Here is a 25,264-nt window from a genome sequence, read left to right on the forward strand (position 1 = left end):
CGCCAGTCACTTCTATCCTAGGAAGTCCAGCAACGCCTCTCCGACACCGAGAAAGTAAACGCCCTGTGCGATGCCAAAAAGAGGAGCAATGACTAACGCGCGACATGTTGCTCCCTTTAGAAACGCTGCAGGCCCCTCACGCTTCATGATGCGCCTGCATTCGTCGACATTAGGACAAAAAAAAAGACAAGCATTTGTTACTTGGGCGTTCAGGCTTGTGAATATTAGGGAAACAAATGGTTTACTACATTAAATACAGTTGTACCTTGTGCAGTCAACGATTCCTCTGTACGTGTCCTCTCCCTCACCTTTTTGCAAGGTCTGCAGACGAGTCTTTATTACTGCATGATTATGGAACAGAAACAAATGCAAATGTCACTGCATACACTGTCAATTGTAGCAAATAGCAACCGCTATGAGTGCGACTTACAAACACCGGATAATAATTGAGTATCTGGAACATGTCTGAAACTAATTCTTATTTACAGTAATAGTACATTATGATACCATGTAGTGGAGTTGTGTCTTTCATTTATCTGTTTATTTAAGGAACACTGTCAATTCATCACTTTACGGTTTACTTGACTGGCTTCAAACTTGTGAGGTAACTTACTGAGAATACCAGTGTGTGCATTGCCCACTTTGGTGATGTTTGGATGATAAAGACGTTGGTGAAGATAAAGAGATGCTGGTAGAAATGCGACAAACGCTGCCCTCACATTCCTTTGACCCATAGGAGTAGTCATTTACACACTTGAATGTTCTTTTCAACAAAAGAACATTCAAGTGTGTGTAGCGTCTCTCGGCAGGTGACAAGTTACTCAGAGCACCAGTGCGTGCAGCCCCGACTTTGACATTGTTTGACATGCAAGTGAACTGGTAAAGGTGCAGGTGTATTCTTTATGATGACACATACAACACATTGATGATTACTATAGCCTTGTATTTACTGTCCACTGTTAAAGGTCCAGTATGTAAGAAATAGTGACATCAAATGGCGAGACTCCAGCTTACCACAAACCTCTTATTCTTCCTTTTCCCGTTAGTGAACTAAGTTGTGCTTTGCATAACCAGAAAGGAAGTCACTCTTCTCCATTACTGTAATAAACTTCTGCTTCAAAATGCAAAATGCTCTACCTGGTTTGTCTATTTGGGCTTCTGTAGAAACATGTAGGTGCAAGACAGTGGTCTCTGTTAAAGGAGCCCCTTGCTTAAAGGGATACTTCACTGATTTGAATGTGGCTTAGTATTGCTAGAATAGCAGTAGTATTTTTTAGAAAATGTGCTTCTCTCCCTCAGTTCAGATCAGAGTTGTAAAAAAAATCTGTTTTCCATTTTCAAAATGTGCCCTACTGTGATGCAAAACGCGTCATTTGACTGACAGTAGGGCACATTTGGATAAGGGAAAACTGATTTTTTTACAAGTCAGGGAAAAACTGAGGGAGGGAAGCACATTTTCTAAAAAATACTACTGCTATTCTAGCAAAACAAAGTCACATTCAAATCGGTGAAGTATCCCTTTAAAATGCATAAAGTCTTTTTGTGAAACCGTAACAAAACAATTATATACAAACTATTATATAAAAGTGATTATTCACTTGTACAGTCATACACATGTGCAGTATCATTTATGCTCGTAAACCCTTGTAAATCTTACACACTGGAACTTTAAACAGTTAACAAGTGTCCGTCTGGTGTTTGCCATCATTTGCTGACTTCCGCAATTCTGGTGCATTTTATTTGCTCATGTTTTAATCTTAATAATCGTGTTCCATTTAACCATTCAAAGCTTGCATAGTGCCACTTTAAAATGTAACGTTGAAAGGACATTTGATTCGTTTTCAGGAATATATTGTGCTGAGATGAAGCACAGCAAGGGTAGGTGTGCACTCCTGCCGTCTTTTGTTGCTAATAAAAGGCTTAAAGCCTCCATTCACATCCAGCTTTTATCCTCCATTTCTCTCTGTTACTTTCCACTCACCATCCAATGGTGTCACAGCCACAGCTGCCACTGAGCCTGCGCCGCAGCCTGCCAGAAATGACTGCCAGAATGGTGCCTTGGCCTCCACATCACCCTGACCACCTACTCTTTCATGGCCCAGTGCGTTCAAGTTGGCAAATAGTGGGAAGTAGATCATCGAGAAGGGGACGTCCCTATGTTTGGAAAAATAAATATTAAAGGAGACTTTAGTGAATATTCTCATTCAACTGCAGCACATCAGTCAGACATAACTACAGGATACTATTAATCAGAATGAGTTATGCAATTAAAGGCTTCCCGAAAAAACATTTTTAGCAAAGCTCAATGAAAGGCTTAGTCATATAGGTTATGGTTGGTTTTTTGACAAAAAGTATGTATTATGAAAAATTACACTCATTTAAACCTGGAACCTGGAAATCTGGAATATTAACTTCATCTTAAAGTCAAAGAGAGAGAAGTAAAACATTTGTCACGTGTTGTGTGTGAGAGTGTGTTTTTTGTCTTGTGTGTATGACCTCATTAAGGTGGCCCCTGCCCCCCTGTAGAGGCCGGCCAGGCCACGGGACCTCAATAGATCCTTAGTGATGCCTGTGGCTGAGGGCCGTTGTTGAGGTGTCGGTCGGGGCTGAGGTCTGGTGGACACTAATGATGGAGCTGGACCAGGAGCAGCAGCAGCAGCAGCAGCCTGAGCAGCAGTTGGCCTTTGTGCAGCTGACGGAAAAACACACACATTGTCTCAGGTGAGCAAACGCATGCAAACGAAAGGAACATGCAGTCATCACTGTGGAACCAAGGAGGCTAAATAAATAGTAGCTGATTATTTATTTAGAAAATCACAAGTTATATTATTAGACTTAGTTCATATCAACCTGAATATGAAATGACTGCAACCTTTTACACTTGAGTAAATGCAGATACACCCCTGATAGTGTTGTGAAGAAAAGTACTCCTAAATGACCTGTGGTTGACTCACCAATCCTCCCTGCGTCCTGCAGCTGGATCTTAAGCATCTCCATAGGAGTGGTGACGACCACCTGACAGGTCCCAGCACCACACCCTGCCAGTACCTCCCCCCACAGAGGCAAATGCCTGCCAACACAGTGGCAACAGCAGAAATTAAATACAACAAACTTTAAGAGAAAAATTAAGCATAACATTTAGAAGCAGTAATGGTGGGAATTCTGTTGTTATTCCCATAAAAGAAATGTGTGAAGTCTGTGAGCAGCATAACTCAAAAAGTTCCTGGGGATGTAGACTATTTTAGATTTTGGTGGTAAACAGAGCAACCTTGGCAGAGGTTTGTGCTCTCTGAGTGCTTTCCTTAGTTATTTTATCATTTAAAAAACAGTAGCATCATAATAACTAGTGCATAGGAAATATGTATTCCTATAGTGGGAGCTGAAGAAGATTATGGTAATGCATGATAAGGAACGTAAAGACTAACATAATACAAACACTGTGCAACCTCCTTACGCATAACGCAAATTTTCCATTAGCCTTAGCATAGCTAGTTGTTGCGACTGCCGTGGCTGACTGTCACAACAGCTGTAGCTAGCTGTTGTGACAGTTAGCCAATGCTAATCGAACATTAAAAATATAACACCATATAACATGTTCTGCGGTGAACTGTGTGAAAATGCCTCTTCACTCCCACCTCCCTGCTCCAGACAGCACAGCTGCTGCTGATGAGCCACTGTCTGCCTGGTGCAGCGTGATAAATCAGCAAAAATTATAATTACTCCAAAGAATTTGAAAATCAAGGATGCACACCATCAGGCCATGCTCTACCCATTTCCAAAAGGTTAAGGCGATCTGACTAATGGTCAGCAAGATATGCCTGTCACAGACAGACACAAGTTGCTTTATAGATAGATGTCCAAATTATTCTTCAAGCCTTACTTTTGCTTGTTTCTTTATGAAAATATGACATCCAAGTTCAGAGCGTTTAGATAGAGTCGGATACAGCAGCAACATTAACATATGAAATTGCCAAGGATTCATTGCATTCATTGCATAGCATCGTCTCATAGTGATTGTCTCCAAAACAAAACAAAGTCTTTATGGAACTAATGGCATTTTAGTGGCTCTAATATATTCAACCCTGTATTTTAAATCTTCTTTTCTTATGCATGACATTAACTCAATATCTAATTTGTTTTATTATGACTCCATAGCGTAATTTACTTACTTAAAGGCGCCATATGTAAGAATGTGGCCAAAAACGGTTACTACACTCAAATTCAAAATACCGAGGTCGTTTAGGTTTCGTTTTCTCCGCCATTGTAGCTCAGACGTAACTGGCGAACCGTGGTTGCTCGGCAGCTGAGACGGCGGTAGGTGGCGCCAAAACATGATTTCAAAACATAAACATGATTTGCAGTCTGCAAAAGATTTTTGGCCAGTTGCTTTAGATGTATTACACAATGTACCTTTAAATTAGATAGGCTATGCTTCAATAGATCTGATCAGTGATGTCATTGAAGGTACATTACCCATCCTTAGAGAGCTTCTGCCTAAAGACATCATTGGCAGCCAGTTTGATTGCTTTCTCTGGTGTAACGAGTGTGAGGTTCACTGCTGCACCTGGAGAAGACAAACGATGTCAGAGACACAAACCTCGACGGCAGGATGGTGGTTACTATGATGAAAAGATTAAGGGCTCGCATGGTTAACAGCCTCAAGTAGCCAGATTAAGTTTATAGTCGTGTTGTTTGTCAGTGGGATTAGAAATGTTCACCCTGTTAATATAAACGCCCCAACTAATTTTTTTCAAGTTTTTCAGGAAACACAATAAAACGTAATCCGCTTAAGTCACACACTTGACTTAGGCCGTTATCTTAAAGGGGTAAAATCCCATGATCTGATCAACTGAGGATGTAGGTGATTTTACCATAACCAGCAGGCATCATGGGGAGATGATTTAGGCAAAAAAAAAAAATATTTTTATTATTTTAACAGTGTGACGAAATGCAAAGAATACCTCTATAGCATCCAAAATATCCTTCTGAGCGTACGGTCTTTGCCAGACAATCCAGCCTTTAAAGACACAAACAAGAAAACAACTTACATTTACAGCGTGTTTGTGAAAACATTCAAGCTGTGCTTCATTTGTCATTTTCACCACATTGGAACCTATTTTTTATAACCCTACTGTCTCAAAAACAGTAGTGAACGAAGGCTGATGTTTGAACATTGAGACAAAACGTCTCCCTTTTTGTTTATAAAGAAAAAAAATGACATTCCGGGACTGAGGAGAATTTGTTTCCCTATTTTTTCCATCTCTGACTCACAGTGGAAAACCACAGTCTGCTGAGCGCAGGATGGCCACACCCAGTCAGTCCTTAACGCTGATGCTCAACAGATTTGCACAGTTAAAAATCCAGGGTTACTGTGTCTGTTAAGGACATGAGATCTGTCTTTTCGTCTCCTCTCTGACTAAACTCCACCAAAACACAGACGTTGAACAGCATTGACCTGGTATGATCCCATGGATGCATTTGGTACATTCTAAGCAAAACTCTGGGCCAAATATGGGAAGACTTTTAAGAAGAAGCAGAGATTCAGGGGGAAAACATGTGGGATGTGGTCATATATATAATATTGGGTTAGCTCAAATTAGAGTGATGTTTGCCAGAGAACACATATGAAACAAATTTACCACCTAAAGGATGCACAAAAGACAAATCTTATCTTGCTATATGTCAAATCAACAGCAGTGGTGGGTTAACTCGGGCCAGAGGGAGACCTACTTACATTCCTTTGTAGACTTGGACGCCCTGCTGGTTCTGTAGGCGGGTCTTGGCCAAGTCGATAGGGAATACACATGTCACACCAACCAGGCCCGCCACGCCCCCATTAATCAGCTTAGCAGGGAGGCTGTGAGGGGATCAACATAGACACACGCACACATTTACATGTAGCCAACAACACAAGCCCATGCAAACGACACGTCCATTCATAGACAAGAACATGCAAACAAGGCAGTCACCATCAGAAACACACACACACACACACACACCACGCTGCTGCTGCTTCCCTTAAGTGAAAACATCTTTATTAAGCAAAAAAAAAAAACAAGTAAGATAAAAAAAATATTCCTACCTAACTTTCTTCTCCGTCATCCTGCTCGTGTTTGGTTCTCCAGGCCCTGGTCCACTTCTTCTTCTTCTTTCCCCCGCCTGACTCCTCCTCCTCCTCTTCCTCCTCCTCCTCCTCCTCCTAGCTCTCTTCCTTTTCCTTCTAATTACTTTTCCTCTTCCCTCCCACACGTTTTTCTGTCGTGGTAGAGACCACTACTGTTGGATCCGTATCTTCTGACCAGCCTTTCCGCTCTCTGTCGGACCTCCCAAACCAAAATCTAATCTCCCACTGCCTGGGACGACAAAACACAGGAGGTTACTGCAGATTAAATAGAGCAAATGAATAGAAATACGACACATTATTTATCTACGTTATAACATAGTAGGGCGGCAGGGTTGTGATGGAGGAATGCTACACACACTGATTACCAGACTTTGTAAGTAATAGTAGTAAATAGAGACGATAACATACACAGACAGAACATCTTGAGTCTCTCTAATCTTCCAGCTAAAAGGGATAAGAGTATTTGATCTACGAGGGAGAGCAGAACTGAAAATGATTGGCTGAACCAAATTCTTTTCTTTACTGCATTTGGAAACCAGCATTTTACGCAGGTGCTGGAAAGACCTTTTGAATGAAAGTTGATGCATTTGTTGAACGTTTTTTTCTCTCTTCCTGGAAGTACAATAGTTGGCTGACTGGCCAAAGTATTACAGGTAACACAAGACGTGTTTAGGTTTCTTAGCTCTTGCTGTGATTCATTATGTTCTTAGTTGCTTGCATTCTTCCACGACTTCTCCTCTTCCCTCAGCTTCCTAATTAATCTCTCTCTTAATCTCTCCACCTCCATTCTGACTCTATTTTTACCTCTGTAAATCTTCACTCTATCCTCATGTGTTCTCTGGTGAGAACTGTTTTCTTTTTTTCTTTCCCTTTGCTTCACTCATCGTTTGTATCCTTGTATGTCCTTTTTTCATCTCCATACATTTTTTGTCTCTTTCAGAAGTTGTATTCAACATTGCTTAATCATCGTCACATTCTCCACACGCATTTAACTGAGCCTCTCTCTGTGAAACATTCTTTCAGCTCAGCTCCATTCACACACACACACACACACACACAGAGTAGTGATCCTGCCAAAACACTGACAAGGTGCCACATCCCAAGCCAACCTCCAGCTCCCAGACCTCTACTTCCCCTAAAAAAGTGCACTAAGATTAGAAGACCCAACTCACACAGTTCTCACAGCCGCAGTCCAGCAAGACAGACTTCAAAAACCTTCATTTTTCCATCATGCAGACAGAGCAGTGGGGGGAAAGGGTGTTTTACCTTTGTCGGTGCATCCCACAGGCAGGATCAAACTGTCCACTTTCCTTTCACTTCAACAATGCTTGTGGCAATGGTAGTCAAGTGAGAGGGATATGAAAGAGCCAGCAGCCACTCAGAGGCCGTTGCACAAACACCAGCATTGTCCGGCTGCCTTAGTCCCTCCCTCTGGTGGTGACTCCCCTGTGTGACACAGCCACAGCAACACAGCTCTGCACTAACACAACTCAACATAATCTGATGCCTGTGGAGCCGCTGCCACTACACATGCAACAGACACCGCAGAGACACATACCCACCACTATGACCCCGTGTGCACTGTTTCAAAGGATATACAGACAGGATGAAGAGGAGCATAAAGGGCTGCACATTCATAATAAGCTTCTGTTTAACAGCCCAAATATTACATAAGACCTCAGAGTGCATTGAATGCCTCACGTGTTCACATGTTTACAGCCATTTTTGTTAAGAAAATACTGATTAACTATACTGTAGTTTTGATTATGACTTTATTGGACATTTACAACTATAAAATGTGGTAAAGAAGTGACTTAAAGGCAGGAAAAAGTTATGTAAGGACATCAACAATCAGAACATGTGATCACCACAGCAACTGCCCAGTGCATCTAAACTATTTGTTTACATCAGCATTGATTTGCGTATTGATTACTGTTAATGGAAAACAACAACGATCAGAGTAAAAGAGTTTGAAACTGTAACGCTGCCTCAATTTGTAGCTGTTATTTAGATTTTTAAAAAATGTTGCTGACCAGGAGCCATAACAGAACTGTCCATGTTTATTTAGTCTTTATTTAACCAGGAAGATCCCATTGAGATACAAGATCTCAGGAGTCCTGGTCAAGATGCAGCATATAGTTCACATAGTTACAGAAACAATGAGACAATTTCAGATAAAAAACTCACAACAGAATTTAAAAGTTAAAAGGAAGTACACTCTTAGAAATAAAAGTGCTAAGTAGAACCATATAAGGTTCTTTGGCTTGTCCTCATAGGAGAACCCTTTTTAAAACCCTTTATTGAGGAAAGAGGTTTTAAAGGGTTCTCTGGATCAAAAATGGTTCTTACCATGGAACCATTAGTGTCACCAAGAACCCTTGAAAAACCCTTTCTTCTGGAAAGGGTTTTTCAGAAGCAAATAGAAAGTAGAACCTCAACCCTTGTAGAAGGACCGTTTTGGAACATGCATTTCTGAGATTGTAGTGTGTTCCAAAGTTTAGGGGCGTAGTATAAAATTATAAGGCAGTATAAATGTGGAGTGAAACCCTATTTAGGAGTAAACTGTGATTTTATAAAAATGTAAACGACATCGGTATAAATCCAGATTGTCTTCAAAGACACATGTTATACACACTCATTACACAGAACCGTGGGACACAGAAATATCCCATGTAAGGAAACAGTGGTTTTATTGTAGTAGGTTAATGTGGATCATAATACAATGGCTTAATTACCAGTGAGCTATTCTTGAACCATGGACAATACCATGCTGAGTGGATTACAGCTATCATTACTGCATTTAATAATTACACCTGGGATTTTTTTTTACTATGACATGAAAATAGCTGCTGTGAAAAAATGTACTTAGTAATTTTAGTATCCTGAAAGAGTGCAAGAAGTATTTACAGGTTTTAAAAACATATAATATAAACAAAAATAAATAAAAATATAAATTTGACTCATTGAGTAACTTTGATGTGTGGATTTCTCCTGAAGTTATTAGGCTTGTATTCTGAATACCTAAATAAATATAGATAATAGTGAATTTAAATGACAGAAAAGGTCACGTCTACTCTTTTCCCCACAATACTGGAATGGAGCAGCATTCCCAGGGCGTGTTGTGGTTCAGTGGGCAGCCAAACAAAAAATTGCCAGGGTGAGAGAGTAAGAATTAACAACTGCATGACCCAAAATGAAAAGAAAGCGAAGGAATCAATTTGATGATTTAATAGCTCATTGCAGGGGCCACATGGTTGGTGGAGTGGTTAGCACTCTTGCCTTTGCAGCAAGAAGACCCGGCCTTTCTACATGGAGGTTGCATGTTCTTCTCGTGTGCGTGGGTTTTCTCCAGGTTTCCCGGTTTCCTCCCACAGTCCAAAGACATGCAGATTTGGGGATTAGGCAAATTGGACACTCCAAATTGACCGTGAGTGTGAGAGTGAATGGTTGTTTGTCTCTATATGTAACACTGTGTTGGACTGGCAATCTGTCTAAGGTGTGTGTACCCTGCCTTTCGCCCTATGTCAGCTGAGATTGGCATTGACCCTCATATGGAGGATAAAGTGGTAGCAAATGGATGGATGGAATACTAACCCTTAACAAGAGAAGCTTATATTTAAAAAATAAAAATGTAATGGTCTGTTGTTTTTAATATTTTAATGGTTTCAAACTCATATTTACAATTTTTAAAATGGACAAATGAGCTTGTCTGAGTCGCTTACTTCCACTCCAAGGAGGTACGGGTTATAGCCAGACCCTAGAACTGACCCAGACAGAGACACTGACAGCAAAGCATTGTCACTAAAATAATAACGTTTGTTGTGTTCAGTTTAAATGAAGGTCAGAGTTTTGAAAACATTGTTTTGCAAATGTAACCATAATGTTTTCTCTTCTATTTAATCTTATTGACAACAGGGCCTGAGGTTGTACATGGTGATTGGTGAGTTGGTGTGTCCAAAAAGAGCAAAAATGTCCCAAAATATCAAAATATTTGGTGTGGATCTTCATGATCAGTTACCTCTTGGTGACATTAACCTTCTTCTTGCACTACTGTCATGCTGTCACATCCACTGTAGTAGTGCAATGTGCTCCTGAGATAACAAACCCTGTCCCTCCTGGAGAATTTATAAACTTTCTTCTTGCGCCACCTTTAGGCCAACTGTAAAAATGCATGTTCCTTGAATCCAATAATGTAATATAATGCTTTTGAAGGGGTTCAGTGATGAGGAAACCATTGTCTGTCTTCCTGTGCCAGCACAAGGGTAAACATCACCGTTTTTAAATAGCCCACTGACTTGACTTGAACTAGATCTCAAATCAAGCATTTGTTTAGCAAAATCATCAATATTTTTTATTTTATCTTATTTTGCAGGTTCATTTCATTTGAATGCATGCATTTGTCCTTGAGTTGATGCAAGCAATGTGAGACATGCTATAGAAAGAAAATGTTATACTATTAACTTTTCTTAACCGTTTATGCCATATAACAACTTTGACACCATGTAATTATCACATTAAACGATAGGGGGAGCCCCTGTGTAGTGTATCTACACTATAGTGTAGTGCAGGGGTCTGCAACCTGCAACCTGCGGCTCGGGAGCCACATGTGGCTCTTCAGCCCCTCTGCAGTGGCTCCTTTCTTTTTCCCCAAAACATATTTTTTTAGACATCAATGCGATGTTTTAACATTTTGTACGTCACATCCAATGTCTACGTAAAATAATTGAAACTGTAAAGCCATTTGAATTCCTGTCCATCTTTGGATCCACATACTTATTTATGGTGGTCAGTTTTTCCTCAATTATGAATGGATGACTTCCAATTGCATTCATTTTCCACAAGCAATGGAGGGTCTACATTGTGTTTTTGTGTTTTTGTCCTTTTTATCTTCACGTTATAAGCGGTTGTGTATAAGCAGCATTCAAATATCAGCATTTTTCTTTTTGTAGTTCTTAAATTTCATAAATACAACAATCTATAAACATTATATATTTTATCTTTTTTTAGGTTTTGTGGCTCCAGATACAATTGATTTGGGTGGAGGGGCAGCAAAAATGGCTCTTTTCATACTAAAGGTTGCGGTCAGACCCCTGGTGTCGTGTCATGTCCAAAACGTGGGCCATACACTCTTTGAAAACGTGCACTTTGAAGTTGTTTATTTTAATCACCTGCTGGTAATATTAAATTCTACTGTGCCCAACAGTCATCGGCTGAACGAACCTGGTGGTTTTGGGTTTGGTTGAAAGCTGAAACTGTGTTGTAAGTACATCAAATTGCTGTTCAAAGGTTGCTAAAGGGAAGTGGTGGTATGGTTTCTTGCCTAATTTGCCTAATGATGAAATAAACGTCAATGGAAGCAGAACATGAGCACAGTGACGTAACTTCAAAGAAGTTCCCTGACTCACACACACACACACAGTTCATCCTTTAATGTACTCTAGTTCACAGGCATTCCCTTTAAACGGTCACCACACTATGAACCCGGCGGGTAACGGTCGACACGATCTGTTGTTACTAAACCAAAGGAACACGTCCGTTTTACAAAACCCTTAAATACACGTTGTAACGCGACTTATAATATACACACTTTGAATATTTACACGCACCCCTGTGCTCACACGCGGTGTTATTTGTAAAGTGACTAAAACTCTACCCCCCTCCTCGTTGCGCAGTGGTATCGCCCTTCCCATCTGTTCAGCTCCGGTGAGACTGATAGAAACAGACTGTGATTCTCTCAGCGTCGGCAGCGATGTCGTCTGTCCGGACACACGACGGCCACAACAAGTTTCGTTTCGTGTGTAATGTCACGGAGATGTTGTAAGTCGCCGAGGAAACTACTTTCTGATGTGAGGAACGAGCGGCACAACACTTCTGCGGTCCAAACATGTCCCGGGGATGTATGATATCTGTGGAAGAGATCCAGTCTTGGTGGGAAGTGCCCGCCATAGCTCACTTCTGCTCGCTGTTCAGGACGGCGTTCAACCTTCCAGACTTTGAAATAGAGGTACGTGGGCATTGTTGTCGCTTTTCAGTGACACACACGTGTGCAGTGGCGGAAATGAAACGTTGTTTGTGTCAACTTTTTGGTCTCCGTCGTGTGTTTGAACGACTCTTTGATTATCCAGCTTAGCACCGAGGAGTGTTCTTTGAACTCGTCGTTCGGTTAACGTTAGTAAGTCAATCCTGTTAGGTCACCAGCTAACGAGGGTAGCTAGCTTGGCTCAAAGCTACACTTTTTTAAAAGAGCGAATTACTGATGTTTACAAGTTTACGTTGGTCATAAGACATCCTTCAGCGGTGTGTGGTGTTAGTATGAGAGGGTTAACCCCGGGGCGACCCTCGGTAACTTCATGTGGAGACAGACGCTCAACCATGTGTCGCTCGTTTGTTTTTATTTGGGTTTTGTGCTCGTGGACGTTTATGATGAGCAGGAAATTGTCAACATAAAAACGTACACCTCAGCTTTCATTCCATTTTATTAAACGACAAACGTGTGTTACAGATATCAAAAAATATCGCGCTCCAGCTTCAAATATATACCCGGATTAATGAATTCTCTATTCTTACTGTATCCTACACACGTTGTTAATCAGATAAAGTTAAGTTCATGGCGTGAGGTTTCGCGTTTATTGTCTAGGAGTTGCAAGCCATCTGGCTCGGTGTAGCCATAGGGACGCAGATGCTGTTCGGGCATTGTTTGCTCGCCCAACTCCCATTTTGTTGAAAGAAGTGAACGTTTAAACGCGTCACTCTCACACACACACACACACATCTCTCTCCATGTCACTTATAATACACGGAATTTATTACACGACGGTGTCATAAGTTCAACTTCATCACACAGACACACATTTGCTCCCTGGTTTGTTTCGTTAGTTCTTAGCACTTTTCCATTATATTTAATATACATGTATTTAAGAGTAATATTAGGGATGATCGCGATTGTTCAATGCTCAGACGAATGATTTGCTCTTTAAAGAAAATAAACGGTAAGGTCAACATCACGCATCAACAACCTCCATCACTCATCCATCCCCACCCCCTTCAATAGAAGAGGGAGAAACACACGTAGCCATCGCTTTGTTATTAAACGAGGTTCAGGCCAGATGGAGGTTCGCCCTGCGCGTACTTTACATAAAAGTTGAGGTTCGAATTTACGCCAAATGCGTAACACGATCAAAGCTGTGCGGTTTGACTTTACGAACGTTTCTGCGCGTCACTGGTTAATTGAGCCGTTTGAGTTGTTTCCACGAGAGTCGACGTGTGCTGCCACGCGCACTGCAAGTGATGTTTTCATCTCGAGCCGCATGTTGGATGATGTGCGCGAGAGATTGAGATTGATACAGTCATCATATACTTTGACATCTTAATCAGACGCAAGTGTTCAAGGTCATAACTCATAACTGTGGTTTTCCAGTCGTAATGGATGGAAACATGAATAAAAACATGCAGCAGGACGGATGTTGGACACATAATCTCTGTGCCTCCTTAATATCCATTACTTTTTTAATGCAAGGCATGTTCTAATTGCCAATATCAATTACTAAAGCCAATTTAATCTGCTTCACAAAGTGTCTTGGCACATGTGTGAAGTGGTGAAAACAGGAGGCTGTTTTTCATGTGAGTTTTTAGTTTTGAATGTAGCTGGTTGTTTTAATGTATTAATAGTTTGTAGTGAACAAATCAGATGCTTGATAACTGAAGACCTAAATGTATTTTATTCCACTAATGATCCAGATGTGAGCTCAGTGACAGCTGAGTATGTGTTTATCCAATTCTGTTCCTTGTATTATATCACCATGGCCAGTGTCCTCCTCTCTGCTATTGATTCATAAAGACTAGTTTTGTTGTAAATTGGGCATTTGGACAATTAAACCATGTTTTTTTTTGAACTGCAGATCTAGGAAGAGGATTTTCCTCTAGTCACTAAATGTTGCACATCACTATACCCTTGGGTTGATTGGCGAGGTCGTGTAGAAGGAGTCAGGTTTAGAATAGCACATTTTTTTAATAACATATTCCTCCATACATTTATGGATCCTTACTTTAAGAAGTCGGCATCTTAAACCTACAGAATGTGGTCCCTGTGTGATGATGGCATTCTGGATTACACTCTACACAATTAGTCACAATTAAACATCACTGTTGAGAAACATAAATCAGTTCAGTCACGCCTAATTATTATTATAATTGATTTTTTTAAATATCAGCTTTATGATTTTTACTCAAATAATAGTTGGGTTTGAAATTCTGATTCAACATCTTTACTGTCTGACAATGTTGTGTTGAAGAAATAGGAGGAACCGACGAGACAGACGTGTTTGTTTTGCTTAATGCCACATACCAGCAACAAGACGAGCTGGCCTGGGCACTTTCACAAGTGTGGCATTTTATCTGACTTCCACTGTGTCTCGTCCTATAAAGTTGTGCTTAGTGGAAATCAAATCTGTTTCTGTCAGCTAAAGAAGTTTTTTCCACTTGAAGTCATTATCTTTGGTCTTCATCTATAGATGATTTTAGCTGTGTGAGAGTAGTTGGACGATGTCAGACAGCTGCAGTCCTGTCGGTGGATTTACAGGTTAAATAACCCAAGAATCAGCGTTGGGGAAAGGGGGGGTGGGCAGGAAGTGGCTGTCATTGTTCATGACGGAGCAGTGGGTGTCGTGATTTTGACTGCGGTCAGGGCTTTAGTGTCAACATTCTCTGACATACTATCAGTCCTTACATGTAGACATTGTCTGACACTGGCTGCAGATGAATTGTATCAGGCTCTGCCACCTGGCCAATATATTTCTAACAGCTGAGGTTAGTGATGTGGTGTCTGATGGCCTCAGACGACTCTGCACGTGTTTTTATGTACTTCCACTCATGTTCAATGTGTTTCTGTTTGTTCTCTCTGGTGTTGGGGACACGCATTTTTTTTTTTTTTTGCATATTCCGTTGTAATGAGTGATTAGTGAAGGCTTAAAGGACTTGTTGGGATGAGTGCTGTTGAAATTCTGGTAGTGTATGCCAACAACTGATCTCAGGATAATCACCTGGCAGACTGTAATAATGTCACTGGAATACCCATTTCTTTGTTTTTCACCACGGAAACTTCAGTAATTAATATTCAATTCTATATTGTTTTGGACCCAGCTGCTGTGCTACTGTTAGAACACCCCTTTTCTGTCTGTGGTGCTGGTCAGTGATAATAGTGTCTCCTCCCTCTCCTTGGCTTGCCTTACAAAACAGCCTGCCACACATTGTTCCTGGGCTGATACACTTCGCGGTTGCTGGTTTCCACTCTCCTTAGGCTGTAGGCAGCGAGATGGGAAAGGTGTGTGTATTGGTGTGGGATAGGGAGGAAAGAAATAATGAATTAATTAAAAGCAAATGATAGCAGTAGAAAGAGCAAGGGTGAACTGCAGGAAGGAGGTCCAGAGTCAGCATGGCTGTCCCCCTTGTTTGGCCTTTGTCCATGTGGCATATGCCTGATTTCTTGGCTATGCATCTGTGAAATCATGCCCAAAAATCCCACTGCCAACAAACTCTACAGACCTATGTTGCTGGATCCTTGCTGATGTGTTCTCCATTGCTAGACATGCCAAGGCCCTTTGTCCCTGTCATCTTCCCACTCCATGCTCTGCTGGCAGCCTGTTGGCAGATTGTTGTGCATTTAGTAGATGTATCTTCATCAATTGCTCGTCATCATCTGCATTGCGTTGGTCTTTCGGAGTGTTCGTTGAAGAGTTAAAAGACGTGAGACATTTTTAAGGCTTCAAAATGTATGTGGTTTATTGTGTACAAATTATTCACGCAGCTTTTTGCTTTTGCCATTTTGTAGACATTTGGAGTGAAAGCCCCACTAATCAAACATTTTAAAATAAAAGGCCAATTGTGTTATAGAAGCAGTTCTTTTACAGCAGGTCTGGCTGTTATCTGTTAAGCTACAGAGTGGACACATTTGTCCAGAGCGTCATCGTCACCCTGGTGTGAGAAGAAGGGTTCCTGCTCATGTCCATTTGGCCGTTTGAGTTGTTTAATATCTTTATCTGCTGATATGTCGTTCAGTTCCATATGCAAGTTTAAAAGACGGATAAACAGCATGCAAATCCATATTCACCAAGACAACAAACCCATTTTATGACCTTCCTGTTCCCCTGGTACTAAAGACATGCCAAAAATGTGCAGGTTAAGTCTTTTAAGATTCACATCTTAAATCATTGGTTTAAATACAGGGCTGGGCAATATGACATAGACGATTAGCGCAAAACATTTTAAATGTCATATTTAATGATTGATTTTTGCACTGCAGTGAAAGTTGAAGACACTATTTAGACAGAATGGACACATGTGACAGTTAATGGTGCCTTTTGTTTACAGGCTGTCAGAACTTTTTTTTTTCAACTAAATCAGCCAGCAGGTGGATGTTACACACAGTTCGTGTGGATGGCATAACTGAAGCAGCTGTGATATGTTTTGGCATAAAATCATTATGAACCACTTTTCTTCCTTTTGTTGTTTTCAGTGTTTTTCAGTATCCTCTAAATTTCCTTAAGTCCTGTGTTTGGGTGTACTGCACAGACTGTATTTGATTGGCAGCTTCTTTACTTCCTTTTTGTTTATTGCACCTGCTAGGGTGGGGCAGATTACACCATTATCATTGTTGTTCATTCTCAGCGTTCACGAGGGCATACTCAACAAACCCACACCCATCCTTGTGGGTCCCTGACTAGATGTCTAATGATTCAGAGCAACTTGAAGCACCTGCTTGGTTATCTTATATTTCATTATTCTTGTTTGTAGGATTGTATATACTATCCATTAACTTTTCACCCGTCAACTCTTTATCCACACCATTCCCTCATAAGGTTCAAGGACTACCCAGGCTATCTCCTCCAGCTCTATCTCTATTGCTGTAACTAGTTCCAGTACCTCATATCCATTAGCAGCCCCTCTGCCCCATCCCCTTCTCAAGCCCCAGTAGTCGCCCTGTCTCTGAGCCTCAGCCCCTGGCATCACCATGACTAAACCCCAGATGGTGGTTCTTTCTTTCCCTTCCCCCTGGAGGGTGAATGCTCCACACTCTGACTGGGTGCTAGCTGCTGCTGCAGCCCATTCATGAGGGGGGTGGTGGCTCCTATTTTTTTTTTTTAAAGCCTTCAGTGTGATTGTTAAAGAAGATTTAGTCTTATTAGATCTGCTAAATAAGCGAACACAGACTGCCTGTGAGCATGTCCTTGTTTCTGTTTTCCACAAAGCAGTGGATTAATGGGGTAACCGGATCATGGCCCAACTTCACACAGATGCATGCTCTTGCCAATTCCCAGTTTTTCTGCATTTTAACTGTAGATAGTCACTTTATATATGTTACAATTTTGCCCATCAGGGTGCTTTGTTGTTGAGCCCAAGGATGTTTGGTGATGTGTGGTAGCATATAACTTACAAAGACAAGTGGAAATTGATCAGGATGATGTTTGCCATAATGACCTTTACAATTGCTGTCATGGGTCAGTGATTAGTGACAGAAATCCCTAATAATATGTTTACCTGTGGCCAACCTCTTGACACTTGCCTCTCCAGATTTGGCTCAATAATGCCTTCAGATCTTTGTCACGCTCATACCCCTAGAAGATCAAGAATCTTTTTTTTAATGCCCCTGTTTCATGTGCTGCGAGCTGTGTTTTGTAAGAGGCTGCTGCCCCTCCCCCCGATTGTGATTGACAAGTTAGAGCAGTACATGCATCAGATGGTTTCACATGGGGAGTGTGTGCACAGGGACAAGGGGGTGTGGGGTGGGGGGGGGGCATACACTGGGGTTTGTTTCAGCCATCTCCATTGTTGCAGCTCCCCATGGTTCCCAGTCCCTGTCTCCAGTCTGGGGCAGCATCCCTCTATGGTTGCTGTCTTACATTGTGTTTGTGAGTGGCTATGAAGGAGAGGGTGGAAGAGTCAAGACAACACAACTCATGAGAACTTCATTACACCAGGCCTCATCCACGGTCCTGGAAAGCTTACTGATGCATTTATTTAGCCCGTATTTAGAAACTGTGATTTATTTTGTGGTTAAGGGTGTTTGTGTCACTATCATAGTAAGAGTAATTATGAAAGCACTTTTATTCTGTAGGATATTGCTTATTGTTTATATAGGAAACTGAGAGGCTGCAGGAAGATTTTGAGGCTGCATTCATACTACTCTGTTTTCATTTAAAACGCATAAATACTCCTCCGGAGATGCCCATCGTCCACACTACCCTGGTGTTTAAAACAGACCGTTTCTGCACCTGCGTTTTATTCTGGACAGGCAAAATCTAGAATCTTTGGAAATGAAGACGCAGTTATCCGCTTTCACTTCCTGACTGTTTTTTTTATCAGCTGCAAGTTGATTATTAGCTCTGAATGAAAGGTTCTGTTACACTTACCAGGTTACCCTTTTAGAGTTTAAACACTGATCTGGATGCAGATTGTTTTTTATCTTCAAAGTCTAGTTTTTTAGAGTGTTTTAAAATCCAATCAATCACCATTTGTTTTCAGAATATTACTAACACCCATTACCGCCCGAGACAGGGCCTGGAAACCAGGTTTGGAATGGTAACATTGACTATTATAATAAAGGCCGCTCCTCACCTGTTGCTGTTAGTGTCAGCCCTATGACACTGGATGTTAGCCCTCAATGGGTGTTCAGAACAAAAGCCACAGCATGGGCATATTGTTCCTCCTACATGATGAAATGTAATCCCGGAAAGCCGGTTTTTGCCATAGATTTATGAGTCAGAAGGCACAAGTCTTTTGTCAAAACAAGTTCTCAAGGACAAAAATACTTTAGCCATTGTCCTGATGATAACCAGATAATAACAGAAATGTGGCATTGTTGGACAAATATGTGTATACACATGTTTCAGTAGTCAAAACGCAGCCTTGCCAGCTAACACTGCACTGTGTTCCAGCAAAAGCTGACACTGGTTCAGCTTTTTTGGGCATTCCTGTTACATCATGCTGCGGCCCTCATTCATATGAATGAAGGGGCTGTGTATTTTCATGGAGGTCAGTCTGAACGTGGCCCGAGTGTCTTGGGAGCTATTGCACCGTTGTTTGGGAATGTCAGGACCTTGACACGCAGGGCTTACTTCAAAGACCTCTGGAGCCGGCAGAGCTCAGTGCTGTTTCACCACTCATGTTCAGTTAAATGTTGGATTTAAACACTGTGTAAATATGAGAGCCAATCACCAGCGGTCTGCAGACATGCTTAGAATAAACTTTTACAAATATGCCTGATGAAATAATCAACCTGTTACAATTTTTAAAATACCATCTCTTTAGGGAAACAACAACCTACATAATACATATATAAAAGTTTTTAAGATTGAAAACACAGTTGCTGTGTTTATTTTTTATATTTTGTGGCATTTTCTTTGCAAGGACTTACTGACTGAAATTATGGCTTTTTTTTGAAAGAGAACTTTGTCAAGATGCAAAGGAAATTAATGCTAAACTGATGGCATTTTTAAAGCTCACATAGAGTGGTCCTGCTGCACATATATGTTAGTTATGGAGGTCTACTTACATACATTAACTTGTTTTTATGGTCAAAAACCTCCTAGTTGCTGTAAACAAGTCGATATAAATCCTCTTTTCTGACGGTGTTTCCCAGCCGCGAGATTTGAGACGCAACTCTAACACCCAGAAGACAGAGTCTTGTGATTGGCCAGTACCCGGAAGTACACCCACTCTCAGAAGCACAGCTCCCCCCTCTGGAACGGTGGATGCACTGCTACTCATAATCAAAACATTGTTTTAACAGTGTTTAAAAATAGCTTCTTCACGACTCCCCGCCTCAGTCCCTTTGACGACCTTTGACCCGGAGTCAGACCCAGAGTCAGAAGACACTGTCGCTCGTGAAACACCTCCACAACGGACATTCTTCTTCTTCTGTGGTTCAATGTACGCAACCGGATGTGCCCGGACTAGTGCCCGGAGCAGGACGATCTGCTGTTCCGGAGAACCGCTGTTTACGTAACCGGGCCTGGTTTTTTCAGAGATCTCGCTGAGCCCGAGATTACAATAAAACACAGCGTTCTCAGCAGTGACTGAAGTGTTTGTTTAGAACCTTCAGGGCTTCGTAAACAAGGTAATGACACAGATACACACTAAAAAACAGCGTTAATTGGAACTTCCGGTCCAGGTCCGCTTTAAAACAACAACAAAAAATAAGATATTAAAAGGGCTATTATTACCATTCAGGTGTCAAGTGAAGTGTCAAGCACTTTATTTGGATGATGTGGCTTGGAACAGGCAGTGGAAGCATGAGACCTGTATTGAAATATGCAGCGACACTGAGTTGGCTCATGTCTCTTGTACTTAATGATCCTCACCCACGCAGCCAGAGAGCCAGGCCAAGGCTAAGGGTTTCTGTATGGGAAGAGTTTGACTGGGAAGGATCTCTGCACTGTCCATCTCATCCACCACAGTCCAGGTACCTTAACCGCCTGGCCATGGCATCGACACTATAATAAAATTTGACTGTGCACTGGCACACCACTGTGTGCTCATTGTTCCCACGTGATAGAGCAGCTTATTCAACAACCTGTTCTGTCATCAGCCTTCCCCTTGTTTACATGAGCAAATAGTGTTTTCACCTGTAAGGCTTGGACAAATTGTTTTGAAACTTCCAGTTAAGGCAGGTGTCAAGGACATGGCTCCTCACTCTGTCAACAGACAATGTAATGCACGAATAACTATTCAAACTAATGCGGCAACAAGTTTTAGTGTTGATGCAGTCGGTGAGATGCGTTTGGCAGTAACTCAAAGATGCTGATGCTTTCCTCTCATCAGATCAACAATACATCCTGAGGATGCGAGGGCGTTTTCCTGTGGTGTTACGGCTGTGTGTGCGTGTTTGTCATGTGGCAGGAGGTGGTTACGTGTGGGGGTGGGGGGTGTTGTCAGATGATGGCTCCTGGAGGAACCATGTGTGAGCAGAAAGTGGGAGGGGAGTGGGGGAGGAAGAAATAAAGAAAGAAGCAAAGGAGAGGAAGAGAGGAGCCTTTACACAACAAACAGGCCTCCCTTCCCCCTCCAGCCATCCGTGCATACATCCTCCAACTGTTGGTGATATAGACCCCGAAGGAGCTGTTAACAGCAGTGGCATGGAAAGTGTTTGCTGTGAATGTAGCCAGAGGCCAACCCCCTGGTACTGCAGGCTCTATGGATCTGCTGCAACCTTGGGGCTCCTACTCTTTTTATCACAAGCGTTCCTCTCTTTTCTCTGTCCTTCTCTGTCACATGCAGCTCGCAAGGACCTGACACTAATAACAGAATACTTCTTTCTGGCCTCGATATTCAGTTTTCCCTTTTTAAAAAGCCATGTCTGTTTATTCACGCCTTGGTATATGTACCGCACAGGTACCCGTAAAGCCCAATTTATACTTCTGCGTAAAGTGCTCTGCGTAGGCTACGTAGAGACTCTGCGTCGACGCAGAGACTGTCGAAGAGCCTCTGCGTAGTCTCCGTCTGCACGAAATATTTTTTAAGTGTCCGTCACTCCGTCAAGGGACTACGGAGACGGCACGAGCTGCGATTGGTCCTCAGGACAAGCTGAGCTAAGCTGCTCTGTGCCGGCTCTCAGTGCGCTCCGGGCGTCCTGACAGAGGCGGAGCTGATCCCCGCCGATAACGCCGCTGCCGAACTATAAATACGTCATATCTTAACACATACAGCACATGTTTAGACTCTAAATGGCCAATTTCTCGCCTCAAATTATCTTAACACTGCGTTCCGTCACACAGAAAAGTGAGAAACGGCCACTGTTTCAACAACAACAGTCTTTCTCTCTCTTTCTTTCTCGGACGCCATTGCTCACTGTAGCCAGAAGCACAACAACCTTGCGCAGCGACCCCTACTGATCGGGCGGGAAATTGCAGCGAGTGTCCGTCACCACGACGCAGAAGTATAAATGCTCGAGGCGTCTCCGTGGTGACGCAGACGGATAACGCATACGCAGTCGGAGAAGTATAATGTGGCCTTAAGACGAGCCATACACCATACGATTTTCAGATAAAGTTGTTCAATTTCAGAATACTTTTGCGCACAGGCTAATAAAAGTCCTGGATTGGCAGTTGACACTCATTGTGTGTGACATCTTCAAAGATGTGATTGGAGAGGCTCGCAGATGTGTCACAGACTGATCAGATTTTCAATAACTCCAGCCGATCAGAGACTGCGGTGACGTGGTGGTTAGACGGAAAACCCATAACAGGAATACAACACTGGTACATCAGAATAAGCATGAGCAATACTACTTATTTCCTCCTCGTAGAAGAAAGTTTACTGTGTCTCTAGTGTGTTGTACGTTTTTCATATTTCTCATGAAGTGTTAATGATGAGCATATCCATCATGGTGACTTTGGTGTAAGATGTCTTTTTTTAGATATTTCTTACAGCTCACACCATGGCAGAGCAAAAATGGAAATGGAATGGGGGTTATGAAAAGCCTTTGGACAATCTCTGGAAGTGTTTTGTTGTTGGATGTGATATTCACACTCGCAGGCACATGTTAAAAGGCACTAGAATGGTCATGTGATATACTTTTTAAAGGGTATTATTAAATAGATTACTTCTGGAACTGAGCTAAAACACTTTTCTGGATGCAGATAATTTTCATCTGAAAATGCCATTTTTGAAACTGGAACTAAGTAAGAAGTAAGAAAGTAAGTTAACTGGGAAATCGATGACATTAAGTGTGCTCCAGTCAGTGTTATAGCACCACATACTATATATATATACTACAGCATGTACAGTTTCCTGTCTATTACGACAGTTCTTGAAATAATGCCGTGTTTACAGAAAACCTTTTATTAACCGTTCTGTTGTCATGTGGATAAGCCTGGAAATATTTTTTTTGTGTGATTCGGCCTTGTGAGAAGAGGATAAGTAGCAAGTTGTGTTCACACCATAGGTGCTACTTTTAACACTGCTTTACATTCTATGGAATTGTTTCCAGTATAGATTTTAAAATATATTTTAGGAAGGTGCTTTTAAAAACCAACCGTCCATCGTCTGTTGCTTTATCCTCCACATGAGGGTCACAGGGCTGCTGGTTCCAATCCCAGCTGGCATGGGGTGAAAGGCGGGGTACACCCTGGACAGCTCGTCAGTCCATCACAGGGACACGTATAGAGACGAACAACCATTCACTCACACACTCACACCTACAGGCAGTTAAGAGATTAACCTTTCCATGTTTTTGGAGTGAACTGGAGAACCTGAAGAAATTCCAACCACCTGCTTACACCACACAGAAAGACCTGAACAAGGATGCTGACCAGCAAACTTCTTGAGACAATGGTGCTCGCCATGTGTGACATATTTTTTAACCATAATTATTTTTGGACAATGGATTCCAATCACATTGTCACAGCTGTATTGGAACCAACATCTGGCTTGAGTAAGGGACTCTGGAGAGATAAGGAGCAGAGAGATAAAACATTGTACATGTTGTCGGGAGGATAATAGAATACCTCTGGGTCTGTCGAGATGAAAATTAAGTCAAAAGTCCGTGTGAATCTGCTTAATTTTTTTATCCGCACAGAAATGGCGTTTTTGGAAACCCTATCATTTTTTTGTTTTTTTGGAAACAGGTCCCAGAGTGAGAAAATACTCATAAAGCCACCCTTGCATTTTTGTGTAGACAACCTACATGTTACTTTTGGAAAATATATATATTATATTCCCACCTTTCTTTTGTGCTGACATTCACTGCCACTGTCTTTGTTGTCATTGCTGTCATCTGTCCCTTGTGTTTGGCGATCTTTTGATCTAGTCGCTTTATGAATACTTTCCTTTCCATAGTGGTGCTTGCTTGGTTCATCCTTTCTCTGTGATTGTATGCATTGTACGCTTCGACGTTGTTACAGCGCCACATACAGGCCTGGCATATGCATTACAGGGTTTAGAGTAGGTTGGGTGGATTTTGTTTGGATGAAGACCTTTCCTGAAGCGATGCCATGTTCACGGAAAACTTTTTTCTTCAAAGAAAAATATTGTTTACGTTTTGTTCCGTTTCTCTGTGGATAGGGCCTCAGGCCCTCGCAGACAGTGGGCAGTGGAACAGGGGGATGACAATTGTGTGGAAGAGAGGAATAAGTGGTTAAGCCAATGAGAAAAGCAGCGTTGGTTGAGAGACGTGGAAAATACCTTTGTGGTGAACTGCTGACTTCAAGCCAGGCCCACAGAGGGGTGGTGGTGATGACACACCTTTTGACTAAGTCTTTACTCGGAGAAAGATTTACTCACTTCAATCTTTGTCTGAGTGTGTGTGTGAATATGAATAATCTGTTTTGTTCTCAGCAGTAGTTAAGTCATCAATCTGACAGTTTTGCTTCAGGTTTTCTGCTTATCACTTATTCAGCATCCTTATCTTTGAGTCCCATTGATCATTAATGTAAAGCAGCTTAAGTTGTGTGTTCTGTTGAGACACGTGCATGGATAAATGTTGCTAAAGGCATGTTTTTTTTGTTCTTGTTGGGTCTTTGTAGTGAATTAGTTTGGTCAGTTCTTGTATGTGGTTTATGGAGAGACAAAGGTTTTTCACAGGACATATCTAGCTGCAGTGGAGCGTCCCATGCAGCCCTCCATCAAGCTGAGTGTTTGTTAGCACCAGAAGAATTGGCCAGCTGGATGTTTGGCTTAAGAAAGGGTATGGACACCACATTAATTCCCCTTCCCTCTGCCATCTGAGATACTGTGTGGCACTTCAAAGGTGGATAAGGATGGCGTTAATCCATGGGGCTGTAGACAAGCTCTCCACTCTGCTGTGCTGTATTTACCACGCCGCTCTTACCCAGCTGTGGCCCCCAGCTTTTTTCAAAGTGTGATCAAAGTGCAGTTTGTGTCTGATGGATGGTGCACTCTGGCCCAGAGACTAGCTGACATGGGACAGGAAGTGGAAAGGATAGTGATAAAAGATCTGTTGCCATCATGGACACATGGCCTTGTATGCACAGAAGACAGACATATGATCTTTCTGTAATGATTTAATCATCAGAGCTCTCCAGCTGGATGGCACACATGCAGTACATGACTTTAGTGCAAGCTTGAGCGGCGATGAGACTCGCTCTCATCATTGCTGTAAATGTAAACACAGGAACAAGTTTTGTTTGG

At 41.8% G+C, this 25,264-nt stretch overlaps 2 protein-coding genes across 2 annotated transcripts in view; one reads left to right on the forward strand and one right to left on the reverse strand.

Moving 5' to 3' along the window:
* slc25a18 (solute carrier family 25 member 18) lies at window positions 1–6,141 on the reverse strand. The gene is made up of 9 exons (XM_083894136.1): window positions 6,083–6,141; window positions 5,735–5,857; window positions 4,962–5,017; window positions 4,474–4,564; window positions 2,955–3,070; window positions 2,497–2,692; window positions 1,982–2,154; window positions 266–341; window positions 1–154 (listed from the first exon to the last, which is right to left on the reverse strand). The coding sequence occupies exons 1-9, from the start codon at window positions 6,100–6,102 to the stop codon at window positions 13–15; spliced, it is 993 nt and encodes a 330-aa protein (XP_083750262.1). The 5' UTR covers window positions 6,103–6,141; the 3' UTR covers window positions 1–12.
* A 5,867-nt stretch (window positions 6,142–12,008) lies between these two features.
* The window catches only part of cecr2 (CECR2 histone acetyl-lysine reader), a gene marked incomplete at both ends in the record, with an annotated part of 31,053 nt that continues 17,797 nt past the window's right edge, over window positions 12,009–25,264 (forward strand). The window contains one exon of the mRNA XM_083894404.1: window positions 12,009–12,128. Within this exon, the coding sequence (XP_083750530.1) occupies window positions 12,009–12,128 (120 nt within the window). The remainder of the gene's footprint in view (window positions 12,129–25,264) is intronic.

Source organism: Microchirus variegatus (genome assembly GCF_963457635.1).
Source record: "Microchirus variegatus genome assembly, chromosome: 8".
Taxonomy (NCBI): Eukaryota; Metazoa; Chordata; class Actinopteri; order Pleuronectiformes; family Soleidae; genus Microchirus; species Microchirus variegatus.